Genomic DNA, 22,071 nt, shown 5'->3' with positions numbered 1-22,071 from the left:
TGCAGGGGATGATGGACTTGAACACAATACCTAAAATTATAGAGCTTCTAGAAGAAAAAATAAAAGAAAATCTTTGTGATATTAGGGTAGGGAAAGATTTCTAGATAGGATACAAAAAACACTATCTATGAAAGAAAAATTGATATATTTGACCTCACCAAAATTTATAACATTCGCTCGTCTGAAGTTAGTGTTAAAAGAATGAAAAGACAAGCCACAGACCACAAAGAAATATTTACAAATCATGTATCATATAAAGGACTTGTACGTCAAACATTTAAAGAACTCTCAATGCTCCAGAAACAACAACTTGAAAGATACATGAAGAGCAAATATGCACATGAAAAAATAAAAATTAGGGGCACCTGGGTGGCTCAGTGGGCTAAGCCTCTGCCTTTGGCTCAGGTCATGATCTCAGGGTCCTGGAATCGAGCCCTGCGTCAGGCTCTCTGCTCAGCAGGGAGCCTGCTTCTCGCCCCCGCCCCGCGCCTGCCTCACTGCCTACTTGTGATCTCTCTCTCTGTCAAATAAATAAATAAGATCTTTAAAAAAAAGAAATCAAATTTAGGTACACACAAAAACCTGTGCATGAATGTCCATAAGGACTTTATTCTTAGTTGTACCAAACTGGAAACAAACCCAAACATCTTCCAGCTGGCGAATGAACTGACTGGCTGCTGCTGCATCATGGCAAGCTATGAAGCATTAGAAAAGAATGAACTATGGACACATATAGCAACACAGACATATCTTCCAGCATTATGCTAATTGGAAGAAACCAGTCTCAAAAACCACACACTGTGTCATTCCAATCATGTGACATGAAGGTAAAATTATAGGCGCAGAAAACAGATCAGTAATTGCCAGGGCTTCAGAAATGGGAGGGGGGACTGATAGCAAAGGGAATTTGAGGGGAATGAAATAAATCTTCTCTAAGTTAATGGTGGTGGTGGTTACACAAAGCTTGTCAGAACTCGTACAGCTGCGCACTGATAATGTTGAGTTTCACTCTATGAAAATTATAAGTTAAGAATAAATAAGAACAATTTATTAGCTGAGCATGTGCCCTACTGATAGGTTTGGGAAAGGTGGTCAGTGTCCTTGTCAGTAATTAACGAAACCCAACTTCTGTTTAGACCTCAGAGATGTCCTTTTCTATAATTATGCTGACTGGAAAAGAAAACACTGGAAAAGATTCTAATTAGGAAGGGCTATTTTTAAACACGTGGTAATTCTTTCAGTTTCTGACCTTCAGTCTCTGAACCTTTTCATTCAAATACTTTAGTGTAGTTCCAGAACACCAATGTTTAGGAAGCATTTCTTCAGGGCCACCATTTGGTAAACTGTTACTGAACACCATGAGCCAGATGTTGGCCTTAAAAAGACCAACTTGACTTGTTTTTGTTTCCTTTTTTTGCTGTTCTTGTTCTTCTTATTGGTCTAAACCTTGAGTGGAATGCCAAGGGCATTACATGTGTTATCTTCACAACTAGAAACTATTACTCTTTACTCTATGAAGTGTTACAATCCCCATTTTACCTAAGAGGACACTGAGGCAGAGAGAGGATCATTAATAAAGTTACACGGCCGTCAGGCTGGGAGACAAGGATTTCCACCCTGCTGTATCTGACTTTAAAGGCTCAGAATTGTGCTTCTCTGTATTGATAGCTTCAAATTATTTTACATGGTTTAAATGTTTTATGAGACATTCATTTAATTAAGTAATTAATTCAAGATTTATTGAATGTCTACAGTTATTTTCAAAGATGTTGTTTTCTCTTTGTATTTTCACAAGAATGTGAAATGAGATTTAGCCTAAACAGAAATCGGGCCTTTGTTCCTCTTGCTATAGGCAGTAAGGGGCTGGTGAGTTGAGCTTCAGTGCTTTAGACTTATTTCTGAAGAGGTGCCCAACAAATACTTCTCATTGAAATGTGCGGTTTGCTTTATTCAGAGGTCATTGGGTGTCTGCCTGTGGCTGTGCTAAAGGTCAAGGCATCTACTGGTTGGGTATTCTTTGCTGTCTTCTGGGAATCTTCCTGAGTCTCAACAGCACACATTCAGCAAGGGAGGGAGGGTTTTCTCTTAACAGGTGCTTCGTCCTGGCTCAGACTTCTCTCCAGTGGCTTATGACCTAGTGGGCTGAAGGCCAAGGTGAATACTTACTATTAATGAACTGAATGTCTGTGCCTCCCCAAATTCATATGTGAAAGTCCTAAACCCCAACTGGTTGGCATTTGGTGGTGGGGCTTTGGGGAGTTCATTAGGTTTAGATGAGATCATAAGAATGGAGACTGATGATGGGATTAATGCCCTTCTAAGAAGAGAAAGAGGGACTAGAAGCTCTCTCTCCCATATGGGGACACAGTGGGAAGGTGGTCATCTGTGTGCCAGGGAGAAGAGCCTCAACAGGAACCAAATCTGTAGCATCTTAATCTTGGACTTCCTAGCCCCACATCTGTGAGAACCAAATGTCTGTTGTTATGGTATTTGGTCATAGAAGCCCAAGCAGACTGATGGTTTATCTTCCCCATATCCCGGAAGGGCAGGCTTTTGCTTGGACGGATCCGAGTGACCCATGGGGTCCACAGAAGGGTAGACAATCGTGGGAAGAAAAATTGTAGACCTAAGGGGCCATGAGCTACATAAACAATGAGGTATACAGGAAAGTCCTCCTCTGGCGGCCAGCACTGTGACTTAGTTACCAGTTCTATGACAGATGGATAGAACTTGTCGAACATTTACTATTACTAAGCACTTTATATGTGCGGTCTTACTCTCCCATCAACTGAGGAAAGCATGAATGTTGTTGACATCATCATCATCATCGTCATCATCATCATCATTATCATTGGTCCCAGGTTATAGATAAGAAAACTGAGGGCCAGAGAAGTAAGTGACTTGCCCAAGATCACGAGGTTGGCAAGTATTAGAACGGGCATTGCAATCAGGCTTGGGTCAAGATTTTGAGTCCTTAACCACTAAACCAGAGCATACAAGATCTGTACCTTAGAATATAAAATCAGACCTAGGCAAACCCCCTAGACCACAAAAGACAGAAATGCTAACTGGCATATTCTGAAGACCTGCCACCCTTCAGGAACATCCTAAGTACTTTGTAGGTACGAGCTTACTTAATCCTCAGCACGATCTTTGGAGGTAGGCCTATTAGCATCATTATTTCCATTTTGTAGATGAGAAAACTGAGGCCGAAGGACAGGTTTACCAGATAGAATGTAGGATGCCAGTTAAATTTCAATTGCAGATAGAACAATGAATAGTTTTTTAGAACAAGCATGCCCTAAATACTGTATGCATATTTGTTGTTTATTTGCAGTTAATTTAACTGGGTGCCCTGTAATTGCCGAATCTGATAGCTCTACAGAGTGGGTCCCAGAACCAGAGCATGGTAAATGCTGGGACAGGAGACCAATAGGGCTTCAGAGTCTGTGTGCCATGGCCTCTTAGTTAAAGGGTAGAACCAAGGGGAGCTCACGTGTCATGGAATCAACTCTAGGCAGTGACAGGCATCTGGCTGATGGTAGAAGCAAGCTTTCTAGAAGTAGGCTAGAGAGAGGCAGGCTGCCTTGCCAGCAGTTGACTTGGCAAAACCAGCTGTTATTTGGGGAAGCAGGGGAGAGTAGCGGGTTCGAGCCGGGAGCAAGACAGCAAGACAGGCTTCTTTCCTAGTCTGGTTGCCTTTGGGCAAGCTGCAAAACTCCTCAAAAGTCCTCAGGTCCTCCACTGGGCTCTCAGGTATGATTATTTTTCCTCATCTGCTTTTTTGTCTCTTTCTTATATTAATCTGTGAGCCCCTTGGGGGTAGGCACTGGGCTTATCAGATATGTGATTATGAGCAGCATACAGTCGGTGCTCCATAAATGCTTGTTTTTTTTAGGAGTTGGCCAACACTGGAAGGAACTTTGAGAAAAAGATAGCAGGGATGTGGGGGCACAAAGACTCCTCACTTTATGTCCTAGATTGAAATGGTTTAAGTTTAAAATCTATGAAACAATTTGTTCGGTTTTTAAGTAAAACTTTTAAGGCAAAAGTGGGAGTTTTAGTCCTGCTTCTCAAATCATTTTCTATCACCTCAGGCCCCCATTAAGTAGAAAGACGGTAAAATTGACGTTCTCAGCAACCGTGCTCGAAAAGATATTACAGAATTTGCTATCAGGGCACATTTCTGACACATTGTGAGGCTCAAGTAGCTGATAAAAAGATTTCAGGTCATTATCCCATTTCCCTTTAGTAACTGCTACCCTGGTGGTCTCCTGCATTGTGACTTTACTCACGCAGGAGGCTTACCCATTATAAGCCGTTAGCAAATCATCAGCTGTTCTGTTTCTTTAAAGGAAGATAATCAACATCCCCGGCAGCAAGGGGGCCAAAGACCTCCCTGTTACTTTATCTCCCAATGAACTCTAGAAGTGCCTACTTCATGCTACGACCGTTGTTGAAAAGCTTGGCTCACCGTGCTAGGCAGAGACCATGTCCTGGTATTCCACTTATAGGTCTGGCTGAAATTGTCTCCCTGGGAAGCTGATGTGAATTAGGTTCCTCAGATGAACTCAGCTTTATTTCTCAGTCAAAGCCAAAAGGAACATGCCTACAAGACCAATTTCAAGCCTACAGAAGTTTTTTATTTGCAACCTGTGCAGCGACCAGCAAGAAATGCACAACAGGAAAGAAAGAGATGTGGAAACATAAGTAATACATTATCAAAAAAAAAAAATGGGCGGACAAGGGGAGATGGAGAGGAGAAGGGAGTTGAGGGAAATTGGAAGGGGAGGTGAACCATGAGAGACTATGGACTCTGAAAAACAATCTGAGGGTTTTGTAGGGGCGGGGAGTGGGAGGTTGGGGGAACCAGGTGGTGGGTATTGAAGAGGGCACGGATTGCATGGAGCACTGGGTGTGGTGCAAAAACAATGAATACTGTTACGCTGAAAAGAAATAAAAAATTAAAAAAAAATGGGCAGAATTTGATGACATCGACCTCAAAAAGAAGAATCTAGACCATTTCCCTTTGAAATAATCAGATTGTTTTGGTGGCAATCCTGGTGCTGTATAACCCCTTTGCCCACATTCTTTTTCCATTACTTTGAGTTGTTTGCACAAATCAGTTAATGATCATGGTGAAATCAAGAGAACCGGCATGTCCAAATTAAAAAAAAAATCAATTTCCCCTCACGTAGGATATTGGTTGTTCAAATGTGATCATTTCAGTGTTAAAAAATATGTTTGTGTGCTAATTAGCAAAGACTGCTTTGTGCTGATCTGACAAAGCACTATGAATTTTAATGAGGGACAAACAAGTTACATCTGGTAGAAAGACCTTTCTTGTCAGGATGACATATTTTTCTTTCCCCAAGTGAGGATCCATGCCTTATTCTTAATTTTAGAAGATGATGAGCGATTTTTTCTCATTGTGCTTTTTGGGTGTTTTCTGATTTTCATTGTGTGTGGGGGGATTGATCAGAGTTATTTTCTAATTGGAATGAGGCATTATTAAAACAATTTTAAAAGTAACCCAGGGGTATTAAGTATGAATGTATTTGTTGATGCACTGGAAAGGAATTGGATACCACAATGGCCTTGGGAAGAAGGCCATTCCAAAGCTTGTACTTCCTCAAAAAGATGTATGGACACATGTCAGCAGCTCCAAAATGGCCTTATCCTTCCGGAAATGTAAAGTGATAGGCAAGATCTCACTTGTCATCACTACAAAATGTGAGAGGTGAAATATACGGCTAAGTAGAACCTTTATCTCCTCCCTGAGCTAAAGGAAGGAAGCCTTTGGAGACATTTAGTATGTTTGGAAGATGAAGATAAAGGGACATGTCCTTTCGCTCTAACAAGAGGACAGCAGAAAGACTGTCCAGCCCCTGCTTTCCACATACTTTGTTTCTCTGGCCTCCAGACCTAGCAGAAGGAAATGTTTGACCCTTCAAGGAATCGTGCACACTGGATCGCAGACAGGAGCCTTGCCCCATTTGTGCATAGCACATTGAGATGTCATGAAGCCCACTGAAGGTTTTGAATCCAATTTGCCGTCTCATGTTTTAGGAGTTACCCATATTTAAGAAGGGTTCAAAGAGAGAATGTCTCTTTATTTGGCTTTCACTGGCAGAGGTCTGTTTTGACTGTTATTCCCTCATTCATTTATTGCTAAAACATTTTTTTAAAAGATTTTATTTATTTATTTGACAAACAGAGATCACAAGTAGGCAGAGAGGCAGGCAGAGAGAGACTGAGAAGCAGGCTCCCCACCGAGCAGAGAGCCCGATGTGGGACTTGATCCCAGGACCCCAGGATCATGACCTGAGCCAAAGGCAGAGGCCTTAACCCACTGAGCCACCCAGGCACCCACTGTAAAACATTATTAAAGTGCTTTCTTGGTGTCACTTTGTCAAGTATTTTTCATCTACATGAATGTTTTAAAATCTAGGCTATGGTCTTGTAAAGTAGGACTTTGGACCCCCATCTGACACTCATCTAAGGAAGCTGAGGCATGGCAGGAAGTAACTTGCCCAATGTTGGGACTAGAGTCAAGTCCAAATATGGGAACAGGACTAGCTCCTTTCTCTCTCTGAGCGGTGGTCTGTTATCCCTGACGTTGCATGCACTGACTTTTGTTGCTGTATCTTGGACAAAGCCTTTTCTTCTCAACAGGCTTCTGATCATTAACAGCACTGGGTTAGTTACCATGGGTTAAAAAGAGAAAAGCAAATCTAAAAGTTTTTGAATTATATCAGCATGTCTACAAGAACTGGTTGTAATCGTGACCACATTTGGTGCTAAAAGAGTTTTTGAAATATGGAAGGGTGAGTTAATCTCTTGAATCCATTGTAACAAACTCAGAATCACACAGTGTCCACATGCTGGGGTGAAACTGAGGACAGAGAGGTCAATAGAGAGAAGGTCAGGATTTCGTGAACCCAAACCTTGACCTTTCCAGTGCAAGGAGCATAACCCGGGCATTGACTGGGAGGGGTAAAGGGACTTGCCAATCAAAAGAGAAGTTAGAAACACATTTGGAGGATTTCCCATTTCTTTCTTTTTCTCTTTCTTCCTTTCTTTTTTTCGATTTAATTTATTTATCCATTTGAGCGAGAGAGAGAGAGAGAGTGCACGCAAGCGGGGGGGGTTGTAGAGGGAGAGAAACTCAAGCAGACTCCATGCTGAGTGCATAGCCTGACACGGGGCTCGAGCTCACGACCTTGAGATCCTGTCCTGAGCTGAAATCGAAAGTCAGATGCACAACTGAATGAACCACCCCAGGGCTGCATCTTTCTTCTTCTATAAGCTCTGCTCTGGCAGTGGGACAGAGTAGAAAGACAGCAGACTTTGGTGACAGGCATCCCTGAACTTGAGCTTGCTTTATTACTTATCAAGCCAAAAGAAATTGGTAAGAGATCATCTTTAAATATCTGACCCCTCATAGGCAAAAATGGAGATAAAAACGTCTAGCTCAAAGATTTGTTTTAAGAATTGAGTCAGATAATATAGGCCAAGTATCTCTTTGGTACTGCATGTTAGCAATGTTGGATACATGGAAGCTATTATTTATTTAATCATTAGTTCAAAAAAACACACAACAGCAGGTTTCAACATTGTATGTACAACAAAGTTTCGACTGTTTAGAAGCCATTTGAAAAAAAAAAAAAGATCAGGGAAATAAGCCAAACAATTTAGGATTTTCTATGTGTGACTGAAAGAAGTCACTTTTTTTCTGTCTTTATGTCTTTCTAAACTTTACAGGCTGTGTGCCCTTTGCCTGTGTTATTTTAATTAAAAAAAAAAAGCAAAAGAGAACTAATCTGTCCCTTTAAGTGGATTCTTTAGAATACAAAACAAAACAACTTTTCCTTATTTGTTTGAGAGAGACAGAGAGAGATTCTGGGATAGGGGTGCAAAGGGAGAGAGAATCTTAAGCAGACTGAGCAAGCAGCCTGACACAGAGCTCGATCTCACCACCCTGAGCTGAAACTGAGTCAGTTAGATCAACCTACTGATCCACCCAGGCGCCCCTCCCTTTAAATGGATTCTTTTTTTTTTTTTTTAAGATTTTATTTATTTATTTGACAGACAGAGATCACAAGTAGGCAGAGAGGCAGGCAGAGAAACAGGAGGAAGCAGGCTCGGAGCAGAGAGCCCAATGCGGGGCTCAATCCCAGGATCCCGGGACCATGACCTGAGCTGAAGGCAGAGGCTTTAACCCACTGAGCCACCCAGGCGCCCTTTTAAGTGGATTATTAACGATATGTTTCATTATATCTAGAAAATAGGAAACAAGTGGACAATGCATGAATTAAAATGCCTGACTACTTTCCAAGGAAAAAAAGTGATCTCACATAATTTGCATATCATAGTAAGGACTCAGCCACTATTTGAATGTTTAATCTTTAATCACGATAGAGGTTCAATTTTAGCTGACAAATGCTGTGCTCAACCACAGAAATCTAACTATAAGATCTTTGTCTTTATTACAGTGGAACTGGTCATCATAGAATTTGGTATTCCATCCTAAAGACTAGAGTTTTAGTAGATTTAATGATTATCTGTGTTGCCAAACAGTAAGTAAGGTCTTTGAGATGCTATAATAAAATTTCTTCTTAAAGAAAATTGTTTTTGGGGTTGTGGTATCCCAGCATTCTTACATCCTCTCTAGGGTCCCTTATCTTTTTTATAAAAATGGATATCCTTTCAATTGTCCCTTTTTCTGACTTGTAAGGAAATTCTCTTAAAGAGAGACCTCCAATGGGAGGAAAGCAGATTTGTTTATAAAAGCTGACAGAGCAAGAAAGACTTTTCTACATATAGACTGAAATGGAACTTTCTAGAAAAAGGTGCTGACACTCTCCTTTTATCGGACTTCCTTCCTTTCAATATTCTGTGAAATGGGACATTGAGAAGCAAGTATCAAAGTCCAAGAAAAGCGCTGTGCCACTTACCCATGCAGTCTGGGCCCCAGTGGCCTGGACAGCACTGAGGCTGGACATATTCCTTTCTACAGATGTGGCGGCATCCAGGAAGAGACAGCGAGTACTTCCTGATCTCGAAGATGTACCTTGGAGGGGAAGGAGAAGACATAAACCTGTTATCAGAATAATGCAGTTAACTCTGGGCAGTGGGATTAGCCCGGATTTTTACTTAGGTCTTTCTTTAGACTTGCCTATATTAAAACAAACAAACAAAGATCGAATTCATTTTTTTATTTAGGGAGAACAAAACTTAATCATGATTTACCTTTAATTGTACAAAATGGATGAAAAAATCAGAACACAATGCAAATGAAGGTAGAATATCTACAGTGATGTCAGAAGTGAGGTTAATAGATTGGAAATAGTGTTAGGTTCTAGGCATATGCTAGAGGTGCACCTCACACTTGTTGCCACCAATGTGAGAAAGAAAAGATCATGAGTTCTGTGATGCACGGGATCTCTGGATTTAAAAAAATTTTTTTTTTTCAGTTACTGTAGATGTAGACTTGTGAGAAGCAGTGTAATATAATGGACAATATTTGCCACCATGTCCTCAAGGGAGATGTAGTGATGAATTTCTTTTTTTTTCTTATATTTTATTTATTTATTTGACAGAGAGAGAGAGATCACAAGTAGGCAGAGAGGCAGGCAAAGAGAGACGGGGGAAGCAGGCTCCCTGCTGAGCAGAGAGCCCCATTCAGGGCTCGATCCCAGGACCCTGAGATCTTGACCTGAGCCGAAGGCAGAGGCTTTAACCCACTGAGCCACCCAGGCGCCCCTAGTGATGAATTTCTTAAAACAGTTTGTATACCATATGAGGTACTGATCTGGAGCAGCAATTCTGTGGAGGCTAAATACCATTGGGAATCTCTGCATGGTGACTTATTCCAGGTTTTGGCTTTAGTACATCTAGAGACAATCCTCCAGAATATCATTTCTTTCAACTAGACTGTTAAGAATAGTGTGATGGTCTGTTGGTGGGAATGCAAGTTGGTGCAGCCACTTTGGAGAACAGTGTGGAGATTCCCCAAGAAATTAAAAATAGAGCTTCCCTATGACCCTGCAATTGCACTACTGGGTATTTACCCCAAAGATACAGATGTAGTGAAAAGAAGGGCCATCTGTACCCCAATGTTTATAGCAGCAATGGCCACGGTCGCCAAACTGTGGAAAGAACCAAGATGCCCTTCAACGGACGAATGGATAAGGAAGATGTGGTCCATGTACACTATGGAGTATTATGCCTCCATCAGAAAGGATGAATACCCAACTTTTGTAGCAACATGGACAGGACTGGAAGAGATTATGCTGAGTGAAATAAGTCAAGCAGAGAGAATCAATTATCATATGGTTTCACTTATTTGTGGAGCATAACAAATAGCATGGAGGACATGGGGAGTTAGAGAGGAGAAGGGAGTTGAGGGAAATTGGAAGGGGAGGTGAACCATGAGAGACTATGGACTCTGAAAAACAATCTGAAGGGTTTGAAGGGGCGGGGGGTGGGAGGTTGGGGGAACCAGATGGTGGGTATTGGAGAGGGCACGGATTGTATGGAGCACTGGGTGTGGTGCAAAAACAATGAATACTGTTACACTGAAAACAAATTAAAAAATTAAAAAAAAAAGAATAGTGTGATGGTGAGTTCAAGGTTGTACTTCTTTTTAATTTTTTAATTTTTTATTATTTTTATTTATTTTAATTAATTAATTAATTTTTAAAAAAATCAAGGTTGTACTTCTAATCTAGTCCCTGAGCTACTGGCTTTATGGACAGTCAAGCTGAAGACAGAGGTGACAATTCCTCTGGAAGCTTGAGAATACTGGCAGGGACATCTCTTCACAAAAATAGGAAAAGGGGGAGCCAAGGGTAGAACAAAACTTCCCCTTAAGAACCAACCTTGGGGGGGAGTGCCTGTGTTGCTCAGTGGGTTAAAGCCTCTGCCTTGGGCTCAGGTCATGGTTTCAGGGTCCTGGGATGGAACGCTGCATTGGGTTCTCTGCTCAGCAGGGAGCCTGCTTCCCTTCCTCTCTCTCTGCCTGCCTCTCTGCCTACTTGTGATCTCTGTCAAATCTTTAAAAAAAAAAAAAGAACCAACCTTGGATTTATTTCAGCATAAAGGAATGACAGATCCAAGTCTTCAATTCTAAAACAGAGAGCATGAGTGCAATAATCTTATCGTGTGTGTGTGTGTGTTGGAAGGGGATGATAAGGTGGGAAGGATATAACCAAGTGTCCACCTGCTATGAAAAAAGTAGCCAGTATAAGAAAGTCCTCAATAAAGTCACCACATAATTTTAACCTTGAATCCTACATCTTTCTATATACTTTTTAAGGGAATCTGGTCACAGATGTGTGCCTGGTTTGGTACCTGAATGGTCAACTGTCACATATGCTTGCTAATTCTAGGTCAGTTAGTATTTGGAACCTTTTGTTAAAACTGATGACTTTGGTTTTACAATATATCATGATCACATTAAGCAAACATGAATTTGAAATAGTGTTTAGTTTTTATTTTGTACAAAATAAAAAATAATACTAATTCCTCATCCCTGAATTAAGAATGAACTGATTGAGAGATGTCTAATGTCTAAATTAGTAGACTGAGTAATAAAACATGGTTTACATTTGAGTTGTATGGTTGCTTCCATTAGCAAGAAAGTGAAAATGCTCGTCATCCTTTGCGAGGCTTAGCCTTGAATTATCAAAGTTTTGAATCATAAGAGGATTTCAGGAACGCAATGTTCCCACAAAATGCACAAAGCTGTAATTCCTTTGTCTTCCCTCTTCAGGTTCTAATCGGTTTCGGGATCCATAGCTAGTTGGTAAGATGCCTGTCAGACCCATGGCATTTTAGTCCATGTTCTGATGAGAACGCTCTCCAAATTAAACAAAACCCATATTTTCAAAATAAAGATGGGCAAGATGAGGGGAGAATGTTTATATGCAAGACAATATAGTCAACTTTGTGTTAAAATGTGAATCAATAATATATTTTTTAGATTCAAGATTGTAAATTGTGTGTAGACTGAATGTAGTCTTAGAATAAGGGAAAATTATGGAAATGTTTTGTTGCTTTTGAGATGGGAAGTTTCAATCTGGATTCACAATCCCTTAAATTTCACAACCGGAGCACATTTATTTTCCCGTGAATACCTGCAATCTCGAACACCCACGGAGCCATTGGTAACCTTGGTGTAACCATCTGGGCATTGAACTCCCAAGTTCAGTGAGCAAGACTGGCACTCAGTTCTAATTGTAAGCAGAGATTTCTTATCACATCTTTTTGCCTGCAAAAACATAAAAAAATAAAAAAAATCAAGTTCCATTAGCAGAGCCTTGGTTGGTCATTCTTCCCCATTGGCTTAAGTCAGTGGAATGACAGGGATGGCAACAAGGTTGATTGGTAATGACAAACTAGTTACTTTCAACCTCATTTAGAAAGAGTGTTGGGATCAACAAGCAATGTCTGCCATGGCTGTGGGTAGGGAGGAGGCTGCTTGTACCTGTTTGCTACCCTTGATAGGTAAAGTAACATCTTGATAGGCAACACCTTGATAGGCAACACCTTGATAGGCAACACCTTGATAGGCAAGGTTACATCATTACATTCAGCAAAGCAAGGTAACATCATTACACACACATACGCGAATGGGAAACCTGAAATATATTATAGAGTATAATTTTAAAGTGGTTATTTAGGGTGCATTCGTTGTAGATCAACAGGTCTCAAGAATATTCTTTCAGCACTGGTTCTCTGGAAATAGTCTAGCCTGGGTACTAAATGCCATGAAGCATATAATTTCTGCTCCCAAGATGTTTGCAATCTTTTGATTATTGCTCAGCTAGAATTTGGGCTCCAGGAGGCAGTGATCTTTTTCTGTTTTGTCCTTGAGTATACCCTAAGCACCTAGAACAGTGTCTGACACATAGTAGTGCTTAGTAAATATTTGTTGATTGAATGAATGAGTTGTAGGAAATTCAAAAGTCTCCCTAGAAACTGTTGCTTAGCAACATTAGGCAGTAGAGAATCAGAGGCTAAAATGAAGGATGCAGACCCACTTTGGCCCTGTTTTCAGGATCCCTCATTGTCTGTGAGGTTGATGCTGGGCCTCCCGAAGGGATTTGGTCCCCTCTTTCCAGTCTCCTTCATTTTTCCGTCAAGTTTAAGAAGCAGCTTCATACAATGAAGAGAGACTCAGTTTGGGAATTAAAAGACCTAAGCTTGGAATCAAGCACTGTATCTTGCTAAGTGTACAGTCTTAAATGAATTCCCTAACCTTTGCCATCCTCTGCAACGGGGAGGTGTTGGTCACCACTCTCCAGGTTCCTGAGACCTTTAAATGAAATAACACATGCAAATTGCCTGGCCCAGGATCTGGAAGGTCGTAGGCAGTAAATGCTAGTTCTTGTGATGCTTCTCCATCCTCACGTCTGTGTTTTGTTTATTGCTTTTCCTGATAGGAATGTGCTGTCATCCTGACTTCATCCTTCAAGGCCCTGTGGAACAATGCCACTTCCACAAAACCATACACCCCTCTCTTCCTTTTCTCAACTTCTACTCTTCGTGTGTTTGGCCAGTGGAAAACCTATTGTTGTCTTTACTTTCCGTTTAAAAACCCCTTGTGGGAGGGGACCATGTCTCTTCCTTCTTACTTACTCTTATCCCCAAACTCCTTCTTACTTATTCTTATCCCCAAACAGCACAAGCTCAGCACTAGGTAGGGATGGTGAGAACATTATAATTACTTCCGAGTTTACTGAAATGGATAAAGTCTGTATAAGAAGAAATCTTATTTTTATAGAGAAATTTACGGTTGTACATACTTCCAAGGGCATCATCTTATTTGATCTTGACCATGCTGAAGATAAGGAGGGCAGGTTTCATCATGCCTATTCTTGGGGGGAGAAAACCAAAGGAAGAGGAGGTTCAGTGACCCTGCCAAGGTCACACTGTAGGTTACTGGTTTTCAGATTCCCTGATTAGCTATTCCTCCTCCTTGCACGCTCTACAGAGGCATATAGAAAAAAAATCTGTTTGTATGGGCAGCTTTCATTTGGTGATCTTTATGAACCAAAATATCTCTGGAATTTTCTTTATGGAATAATAATAAAAGCCACCCTTAGCTAAATTTTGAATCAACTCCCTTTAATGGTTCATGGAACCTTCAGATTTTTAAAAGCAGGATTTTCTTTATATTAGGTTTTCCCATTTAGATAAGTGTATGGAAGGACATTACTTTTTATTCTTGCTTAAAAGGCCAGATTTAAGTGTCTCTTTTCAAGAAATCTCTTGCTTTCAAGTTGTCTTGTTCAAATGAAATGGGTCATTTTATCTCTCCTATGGTCTCCTCTGAAAAGTAAACTCAGCTTTAAACACCAGTCGAGGCCTGATTTCCGCACTAAAGCAGGCACTTGTTGAAGCTGATGGTGGTGGCGATGAGGAGGATGATTATTCTGGCTGTGGAGCACCACTGGGGGAGAAAGTGAAGTTTTGAGAGAGACTGTCTATTTTGCTCAAGCTGGAACATCTAGTCGGCTGTGGAGCACGGTGACTGGTCCTCAGAAATATTTGTTAAACAAACGAGGGCCACTGTTCCAGATTGCCGCTCTCAAACCTCTGAGCTGGAACACTGAACGGTGATGCTATCTTCCAGTGTTTCCGTGAAAAGCATCATCCGAGCACTGCCAACTGGCATCAAGTCGGCACTGATAAAAATTCGCCTGGTACACATGTAACGTCATGTTTAAGTTTTATGATGGATAGAGCAGAAATCATGCTTTGTGCCCTGCATCTTAGAATCAACAGACTGCCTTGCTCATACCCCTGATGAGGGTGACCTCGCTGTACCTCTGATACCCGACATGCTCTATTAGCACACGTGAGCCTGCTCGAGACACTGGCGTGTCAGTGTCCTTCACGGGAGCTGCCGGCGTGACTGCCCTGGGTACTTCTAGTACAACTTGTGGAAAATAGAAGGGATGAGTTCCCGAGGCATTCTGGAATACTGTGTTTCTCAAGCAGACATCACTCCACCTGGAATTCCCCAGAACACCTCTCTATTCATCTCTCTTCAACCACTGTTATTTCCTATATTCAAAATGACACAGCGATAAGACTATTAAAACAAAGGAAAACAAACAAACAACTCCTCCCCCCACCCCCAGGATACCAACACCAGCAGTGGCAAGAGGAACGTTAGCATTAAATCAGAGCTCCTAGCAAGTGTGGTTTAAGAATAGAATCAATTGAATGAGCACGCCTTCAGAGGGATTGCATGCCACCATTAGGATCAGATTCTCCACTGGCTTTCACTTTATTGTATGAAGTCCAGAAAGTGCTCTTTACCCATGGCAACAGAGGGAAGCAAAAAACTTGGAACACACTAGGAACCTGAAAAATAACAAACTTACAAGTGTCATCTTACCTGGTCTGTAGTTTCAGGCGGGGAGCAGGAATTGTGTACAACCAATCCAAGAAGAAAAAGTACGAGATTTTGTAGCATGGTGAGAGCCTGTTTGCTCCTTCTGATGCCAGGCACTTGTCAGAAGTACTCAGCTATTCTCTTGTAGTCTGATGAACTCCCAGTGAAGTCTCTTTCATTTCAGTCTTTGCTTTTAAACTCTTCCCCCCTTTTTCCTGAATTGAAGCCGCTGATATGTGAGAACTGCCTCAAGACAGGAAAAGTGGCAAATCCAGGGGCGTGATGAACTCGGTCACTCTCAACTCTATATATGTCTTGGTTGAATGACAGGATATCCTGAAGAGGCTGAGGCGGAGACACGTTCTGGAATTTTTGTGCCTTATGAAACTCCCAAGAACAAGCTCCTGCCTCCTTCTGCTCTGCCTATCCCAGTTCTGGTCCTGCCTCCTCCTGGACCCACAGCCCCACCAACATGTATACGAACACACCATGGAAAACTGAAGGCCTCTGTCCCAGAATCCTAAGTCCCAAGCTTGCTGCCAGGCAGTATTTGTGGGAGTGCACCTAAGTGGGAATGATCCCACAGAGGGAATGTTGCAGAAACTCAGGGCCTTGACTTGTGAAAGAGTGGTGGCCTCACTTGGCATGGCTGGCAAGCTTTACTGCAAAAACATGTCTCTTTGCAGTTGCCAACAGTTGGGGTTTCAACTCATCCTTTCCCCTCTTCCATTTCATGTCCTGACAAATGACTGAGCCTGTAGGTCTCATCTTCCTTTTCAAGGCCCAGCTCAAATGCCACCTCTTACAGGAAGCCTTCCTGTCCACCCCTCAATACCACCTTGGAAACTCTCCTGGCATTTGCACATAATACTACAAAAGCCCAGTCAAATCTGTCACAGCCCATGTGTCTGTATGTCTATATCCCATGCCCAGTTGTGAATTCTTTGAGGACGGGGGCAAGCCTTCATCTTCTCTATACATCTGAGAGCCTAGGGCAGAGACCTGCATTTGGAAAATAATAAAAACAAATAGTACCAGTCAACATTTGTTGAAAACTTACTATATGCTAGTCACTATGCTAGACTTCTCCATGGATTACCCCTTTTAATCCTCACAGTTCTTGGTGAAACAGGATTATTTCCCCCACTTTATAGATAAGGAAATGAAGTCAGAGAGGTTTGGCAACTTTTCTAAGGTCACACAGCTAGTAGGTGGGCATCCAGTTTTCTAACTGTGTGACTGTAGAGGCAGTACTGTTAACCACTACCCTCTATTGCCTAAAATAATAACTATTTAATGCAAAAACAAGTGGGAGGTGGTGCTCCAGTTTCATTGACATGATGGAAAAGTGTCAGGCTCAGAACCAGAAAGGATAAAGTCTGGGCTTATCAACAAGATAGGAGATGAGGGTGTGTCTCATGACACCGACTTAACAGAGAGACTCATGTGTTACAGACACTAGTTTTGGTTGAATGATTCTTCTCCCCCTGCAGTCTTTCTCTCTGTGAATTTTGGAAACAATGTTAGATTATGTGGGTCAGTAATCCAACAAACTTCCAATACAGACAGGCTCTTCAGAGTCTAACCCAGAGGTCTCAGTGGAAGATGCCAGATGAAGAAGTTCTTACAGTCCCTTGGTTCAGGGCATTTCAATCCTGGTTTAGGAACTTGGAGGAGTTTAGAAGAAATTCCCCAATGTCAGATCCTTGTCCAGAACAATCAAATCAGAACTTCCGGGTGTGGGGCTCAGAACAAATAGTTTTCAAATCTTCCTGGGTAAAGCTGCTTGCTTGGGACTATTGCTTGAGGAAAATTGAACAATTATTGATGAAGCCAATGAGATCTTGAGATTTATGTCATAGAAGAGGTGTCCCCTTCATTTTCCCTTATACCAGGGAAAGAGTTCGGAAACTTCTTTCTGATTCTTTTCTCTCTGAAGGACATAAATAAATATCTGGGTCTTGGAATGGGCTAGGTCCCTGGGGAAATAATAAAATGAACCCATACTCACATTTCCTAAAATCCCTATGCTTCATTAATTAGTTGCATTAAAAAATACATGTAACTTATCCAGCTTTGTTTAGAAATTGAATAGTTTTATTAATTAATTTTATTTCTGTTAAGCTCATTTGATCGCTACAAACAGAGGTTCTTCAAATATTTCAAACCCCTACCACCACCTGTCCATGCAACTAACAAGCAAAGTGCTCAGAATGGTGCCAACACATAGTGGGTGTTCCATTACTCTTAACCATCATTATTATATTATTAAAATATGCCAGTGTCATAGACAGTAGCTACACAGATCTCCACCCTTCTCCCAGTGCAGTTCCGAATTGGGTCTGGATTTCCTCTGTCCTGAGTCACCCCAGTTCTGTTGAGCTGTGTGCTCCTCCTTAGTGGGGAATGTCACGTTCTCAACTGCCATCCATATTCCCTTTTTGGTAGATCATTGTAATCTCAGTCTCTAACTATTCAGAATTGCTTTGAGACTAGGGTTTTTTTTTAACCAGCAACCTTTGCTCTCTTCCAGTATCCCCTAACGTGCTGCTGTCACTTGCTCTAGATGCGGGAGTGGCTTTCCTTCATGCAGCACTTCCCTTCTGCATTCTCACAGCTTCCTGCTTGGTCCTCCTGGATTAGCACAGGTGTCCTTTGTTCCTGTCATCTGTTCTCATTGTGGTTCCTCGAGAGGGGCTGGTTGCCTCTTGAGTGAGAAGATTCACGCCTGGATTGGAATCTGCAGAGTTTTCCCATATTGGGAAATGAAGAAGATGGGCTGAGACCCTTCCTGGGTGACAGTGTCCTCTGTGGCCCCAGGATTCTGGGTTGTTAGTGTTTAACAGCTCCTTTCTCTACATCATGCTTGCTACTGAGATTTCAGTCCTTGGTCACTTTGAGTAATAAAGCATTTCATGTCTGCATGCCAAGAAGGGGGTCATCACCTTCACCATCATTGTCACTGTCATCACCATCCTCCTCCTCCGCATCATAAACCCAAGCACAACTTTTATATGTGCCAGGTATTTTGAAAAATATTTAACTCAATTTACTTAATCTTCCCCACAAGTCTATGACATCCATATTATCATTATCTTATCACCACCCCCACTTTACCGATGAGGAGACTGAGGCAGAGAGAAGTTGAGTAACTTGTCTAAGGTCACAAGGCTAGTAAGTGGCAGAACAGGGATTTGAACCCAGGTAGTATGGAGTCAGAGGCTGATGCTGAGGCATTCACGTGACATGCTTTTGTCCTTGAATCTTGAGCAAGATCCTTATGGACCTTGTGAGGTGGCCAACGGGGCAAAAGTTAATGCTTCTGAAGTAGGACAAACCTAGCAGTTTATATGGGGATCAATTGTATTTTTTGCTTTGCTGGAAAAAAGGGCAGAAATAGGGGATTTAAGGTTGATTTTCTGGTTAGAATTCAGGTTTCATTCTCTCAGCAGTTTTTGCTAGATGGAAGAAGAAAATGATCTCAGGGTGGCAGCTGGGTTTTGATCTTTCTTGAGTATCAGTCTAGAAAATTGAAACTGTTGCTTCACATACTTTCACAAATCGAACAGCTCCTAGAATTTTTCCCCTTTCTGAATTCTCACTTTGGGAAGTAAAGATTTAGAAAAAGGAAGAATAATCATATGTCCCTGAAAACTTCCAGTAGGAGAAATCAGTGAGAACTCTTTGGAAATGCTTCCTATCCCAACTGAGTCCTCTCTGTCTAGTGTGGTCCTTGATAAATTTAGATATTGACCAACATGGAGCAAATAAGACTAACAAAACAGGCTTTCAAAATCTTGGTTCATAGTATTAAATCTCAGTTTTACCATTAAAGATAATGTCTCAGTGGGAGAGATGGATTTCTGTGCCTGAGCATGCGGTTTTCATGTAGAGTAAGCATTTTCAACAGAATCTAGTTTTATTAAACAAATAGTTTGGGGTTACATTCACCTGGATGTTTTTTGTGTGGGTGTGTCTATGTACTCATTGGGCAGAATTTTTGGCACCCACAGCATCTTGGCCAGCATACAAATACTTCCTTCTCTCCTTTACATCTTATTGTAACATTGAAACAATTCAACAGAATAGAGAGCCCAGAAATAGACCCTCAACTCTATGGTCAACTCATCTTCGACAAAGCAGGAAAGAATGTCCAATGGAAAAAAGACAGCCTCTTCAATAAATGGTGTTGGGAAAATTGGACAGCCACATGCAGAAAAATGAAATTGGATCATTTCCTTACACCACACACGAAAATAGACTCAAAATGGATGAAGGATCTCAATGTGAGAAAGGAATCCATCAAAATCCTTGAGGAGAACACAGGCAGCAACCTCTTCGACCTCAGCCGCAGCAACATCTTCCTAGGAACATCACCAAATGCAAGGGAAGCAAGGGCAAAAATGAACTATTGGGATTTTATCAAGATCAAAAGCTTTTGCACAGCAAAGGAAACAGTTCACAAAACCAAAAGACAACTGACAGAATGGGAGAAGATATTTGCAAATGACATATCAGATAAAGGGCTAGTGTCCAAAATCTATAAAGAACTTAGCAAACTCAACACCCAAAGAACAAATAATCCAATCAAGAAATGGGCAGAGGACATGAACAGACATTTCTGCAAAGAAGACATCCAGATGGCCAACAGACACATGAAAAAGTGCTCCATATCACTCGGCATCAGGGAAATACAAATCAAAACCACCAAATATATAAATGATTAAAAAGGAATTCACATTTGTCTTCATTTAAAAAAAAATCTCTCTCTCAATTATCATATGGTTTCACTTATTTGTGGAGCATAACAAATAGCATGGAGGACAAGGGGAGATGGAGAGGAGAAGGGAGTTGAGGGAAATTGGAAGGGAAGGTGAACCATGAGAGACTATGGACTCTGAAAAACGATGAGAATTTTGAAGGGGTGAGGGGTGGGAGGTTGGGGGCACCAGGTGGTGGGTATTGTAGAGGGCACGGATTGCATGGAGCACTGGGTGTGGTGCAAAAATAATGAATACTGTTATGCTGAAAAAATAAAAAAAAAATAAATAAATAAATAAATAACATCTTAAAAAAAAATCTCTCTCTTGTACTAATCTGCTGAGCAATAATGAATTCTTTTTTCCTTTGTCCTTCTCTTTTCCCTGCCTTAGGGAAGAATATCTTGTGTTTTTATGGATCAAAAGACTTCAGTTAAACTGGGAGTAGTCTATAATTTTTTAATCATGTTTTGAAATAACTTCTGTTTAAAAAATCTTCAAGTGAAAGTCTAAATATTTTATTTGGCTTCATTTATATAGAGATAGCTATCCCAAATACCCACCTTTACTTTGATTGTGTAGGCATGAGTCTTATCTAACAGGATGATTTTTTCCCTTGATTGTTATCACTCTATAAATTTCACTTACCTATTCATTTATTCAACAAAGATTTATGGAACGTCAGACACTATGCTGGGCTGGGGACATAGAAGTGGATAAGCCACGTTGCATCGCACATTATTGCCTCCATCATACTTTTGCATGTATTACCTCACCTAAACCTTATTTCAAAATAGGTTTGGCAAAGAATACAAATTTTGATTTCGTAGATGTGAAAGTGGAGGCATGAAGGGGTTGAGTGATTTAGTCAGGGTCAATGACATAGTATGAACTAGTAACAGACACCAGGTAATCTGTGTCTGCCTGTTAGGGTATATTGCCATTCTGATATCTGATGCCTAAGGTCATAGGTGGATTATCTGTGGTTCACCTAAGTCAGTCATTAAAATGCTGAACTGAATCGGGTGCTATTTATTGTCACACTGAAAGAAAGCTCTGGTTGCAGAAGTCTTGAAAGCAAGTTTAAAGAATATGGTTGAGATTAACCACAGGCATACTTGGACCAGAACTGAGGGTTGGGTCAACAATTCCCAACAGAGCATATGCATGGTCGACTGGTCTTGTTGTACATGGCATAGTACATTTTGGCTAAACTGGATGGATCAAGGCTCCCTATTCCATATAAAAGATCTTAGCCACGTGTTAGGATCAGGCACCACACCAGCACTATGGAGCATGTGATGAAGCACTCACTTGCCAGTCCTGCCTCTACCTTAGTGGCTTGTCTAGGTCTGGAACGATCTTCCCTAAAGAGACCATTCGCTAACTTCTTCATTTCCTTCAAGTCCTTGTTCAAACCCTCTCTCTCTATAAGACCTGTGTAGATTACTCTATTGAAAACTGCAACACACATCCTTCCCACCCTGCTACTCCCACCTCTTCTTATCCTGATCTTTTTCTTTTTCCTTGCATGTATCAGTTTCTAAGTCACCCTACAATTTGCTTATTTGCTGTACATATGGTTAGTTCTCTGTCTCTCTAATTAGAATATATGCTCCTTAAGGACAGGGATTCCCAAATATTTGGAAGAGTGCTTGGCGGATACTAATGATTGACAGAGTAACTTAAGGAAGTGAAATTTTCTCAACTGTATAGACAAGCAGTTTAGATAATTCAACTAAAATACTGCCATCTTCAGAATATTTCTTTTCAGTGTTCCAGAATTCATTGTTTATGCAATACACCCAGTGCTCCATGCAGTACATGCCCTCCCTAATACCTACCACCAAGCTCACCCAAACCCCCACCCCCAAGCTCACCCAACCCCCTGCCCCCATCCCC

The 22,071-nt window shown here is 41.2% G+C and overlaps 1 protein-coding gene across 2 annotated transcripts in view; it reads right to left on the bottom strand.

Moving 5' to 3' along the window:
• Positions 1–15,670, bottom strand: part of STAB2 (stabilin 2) — a 175,571-nt gene extending 159,901 nt beyond the window's left edge. For both annotated transcript variants that reach the window (XM_047742543.1, XM_047742544.1), the window contains exons 1-3: positions 15,413–15,670; positions 12,141–12,274; positions 8,958–9,073 (exon numbers count right to left, since the gene is read on the bottom strand). In XM_047742543.1, the coding sequence (XP_047598499.1) occupies positions 8,958–9,073; positions 12,141–12,274; positions 15,413–15,490 (328 nt within the window). In that variant the 5' untranslated portion in view covers positions 15,491–15,670. The remainder of the gene's footprint in view (positions 1–8,957; positions 9,074–12,140; positions 12,275–15,412) is intronic.
• Between the last annotated feature and the right edge of the window lie 6,401 nt (positions 15,671–22,071).

Source organism: Lutra lutra, chromosome 8 (assembly GCF_902655055.1).
Source record: "Lutra lutra chromosome 8, mLutLut1.2, whole genome shotgun sequence".
NCBI lineage: Eukaryota > Metazoa > Chordata > Mammalia > Carnivora > Mustelidae > Lutra > Lutra lutra.
The sequence above is the reverse complement of the archived record's forward strand: the minus strand, read 5'-3'. Positions and strand labels throughout refer to the sequence as shown.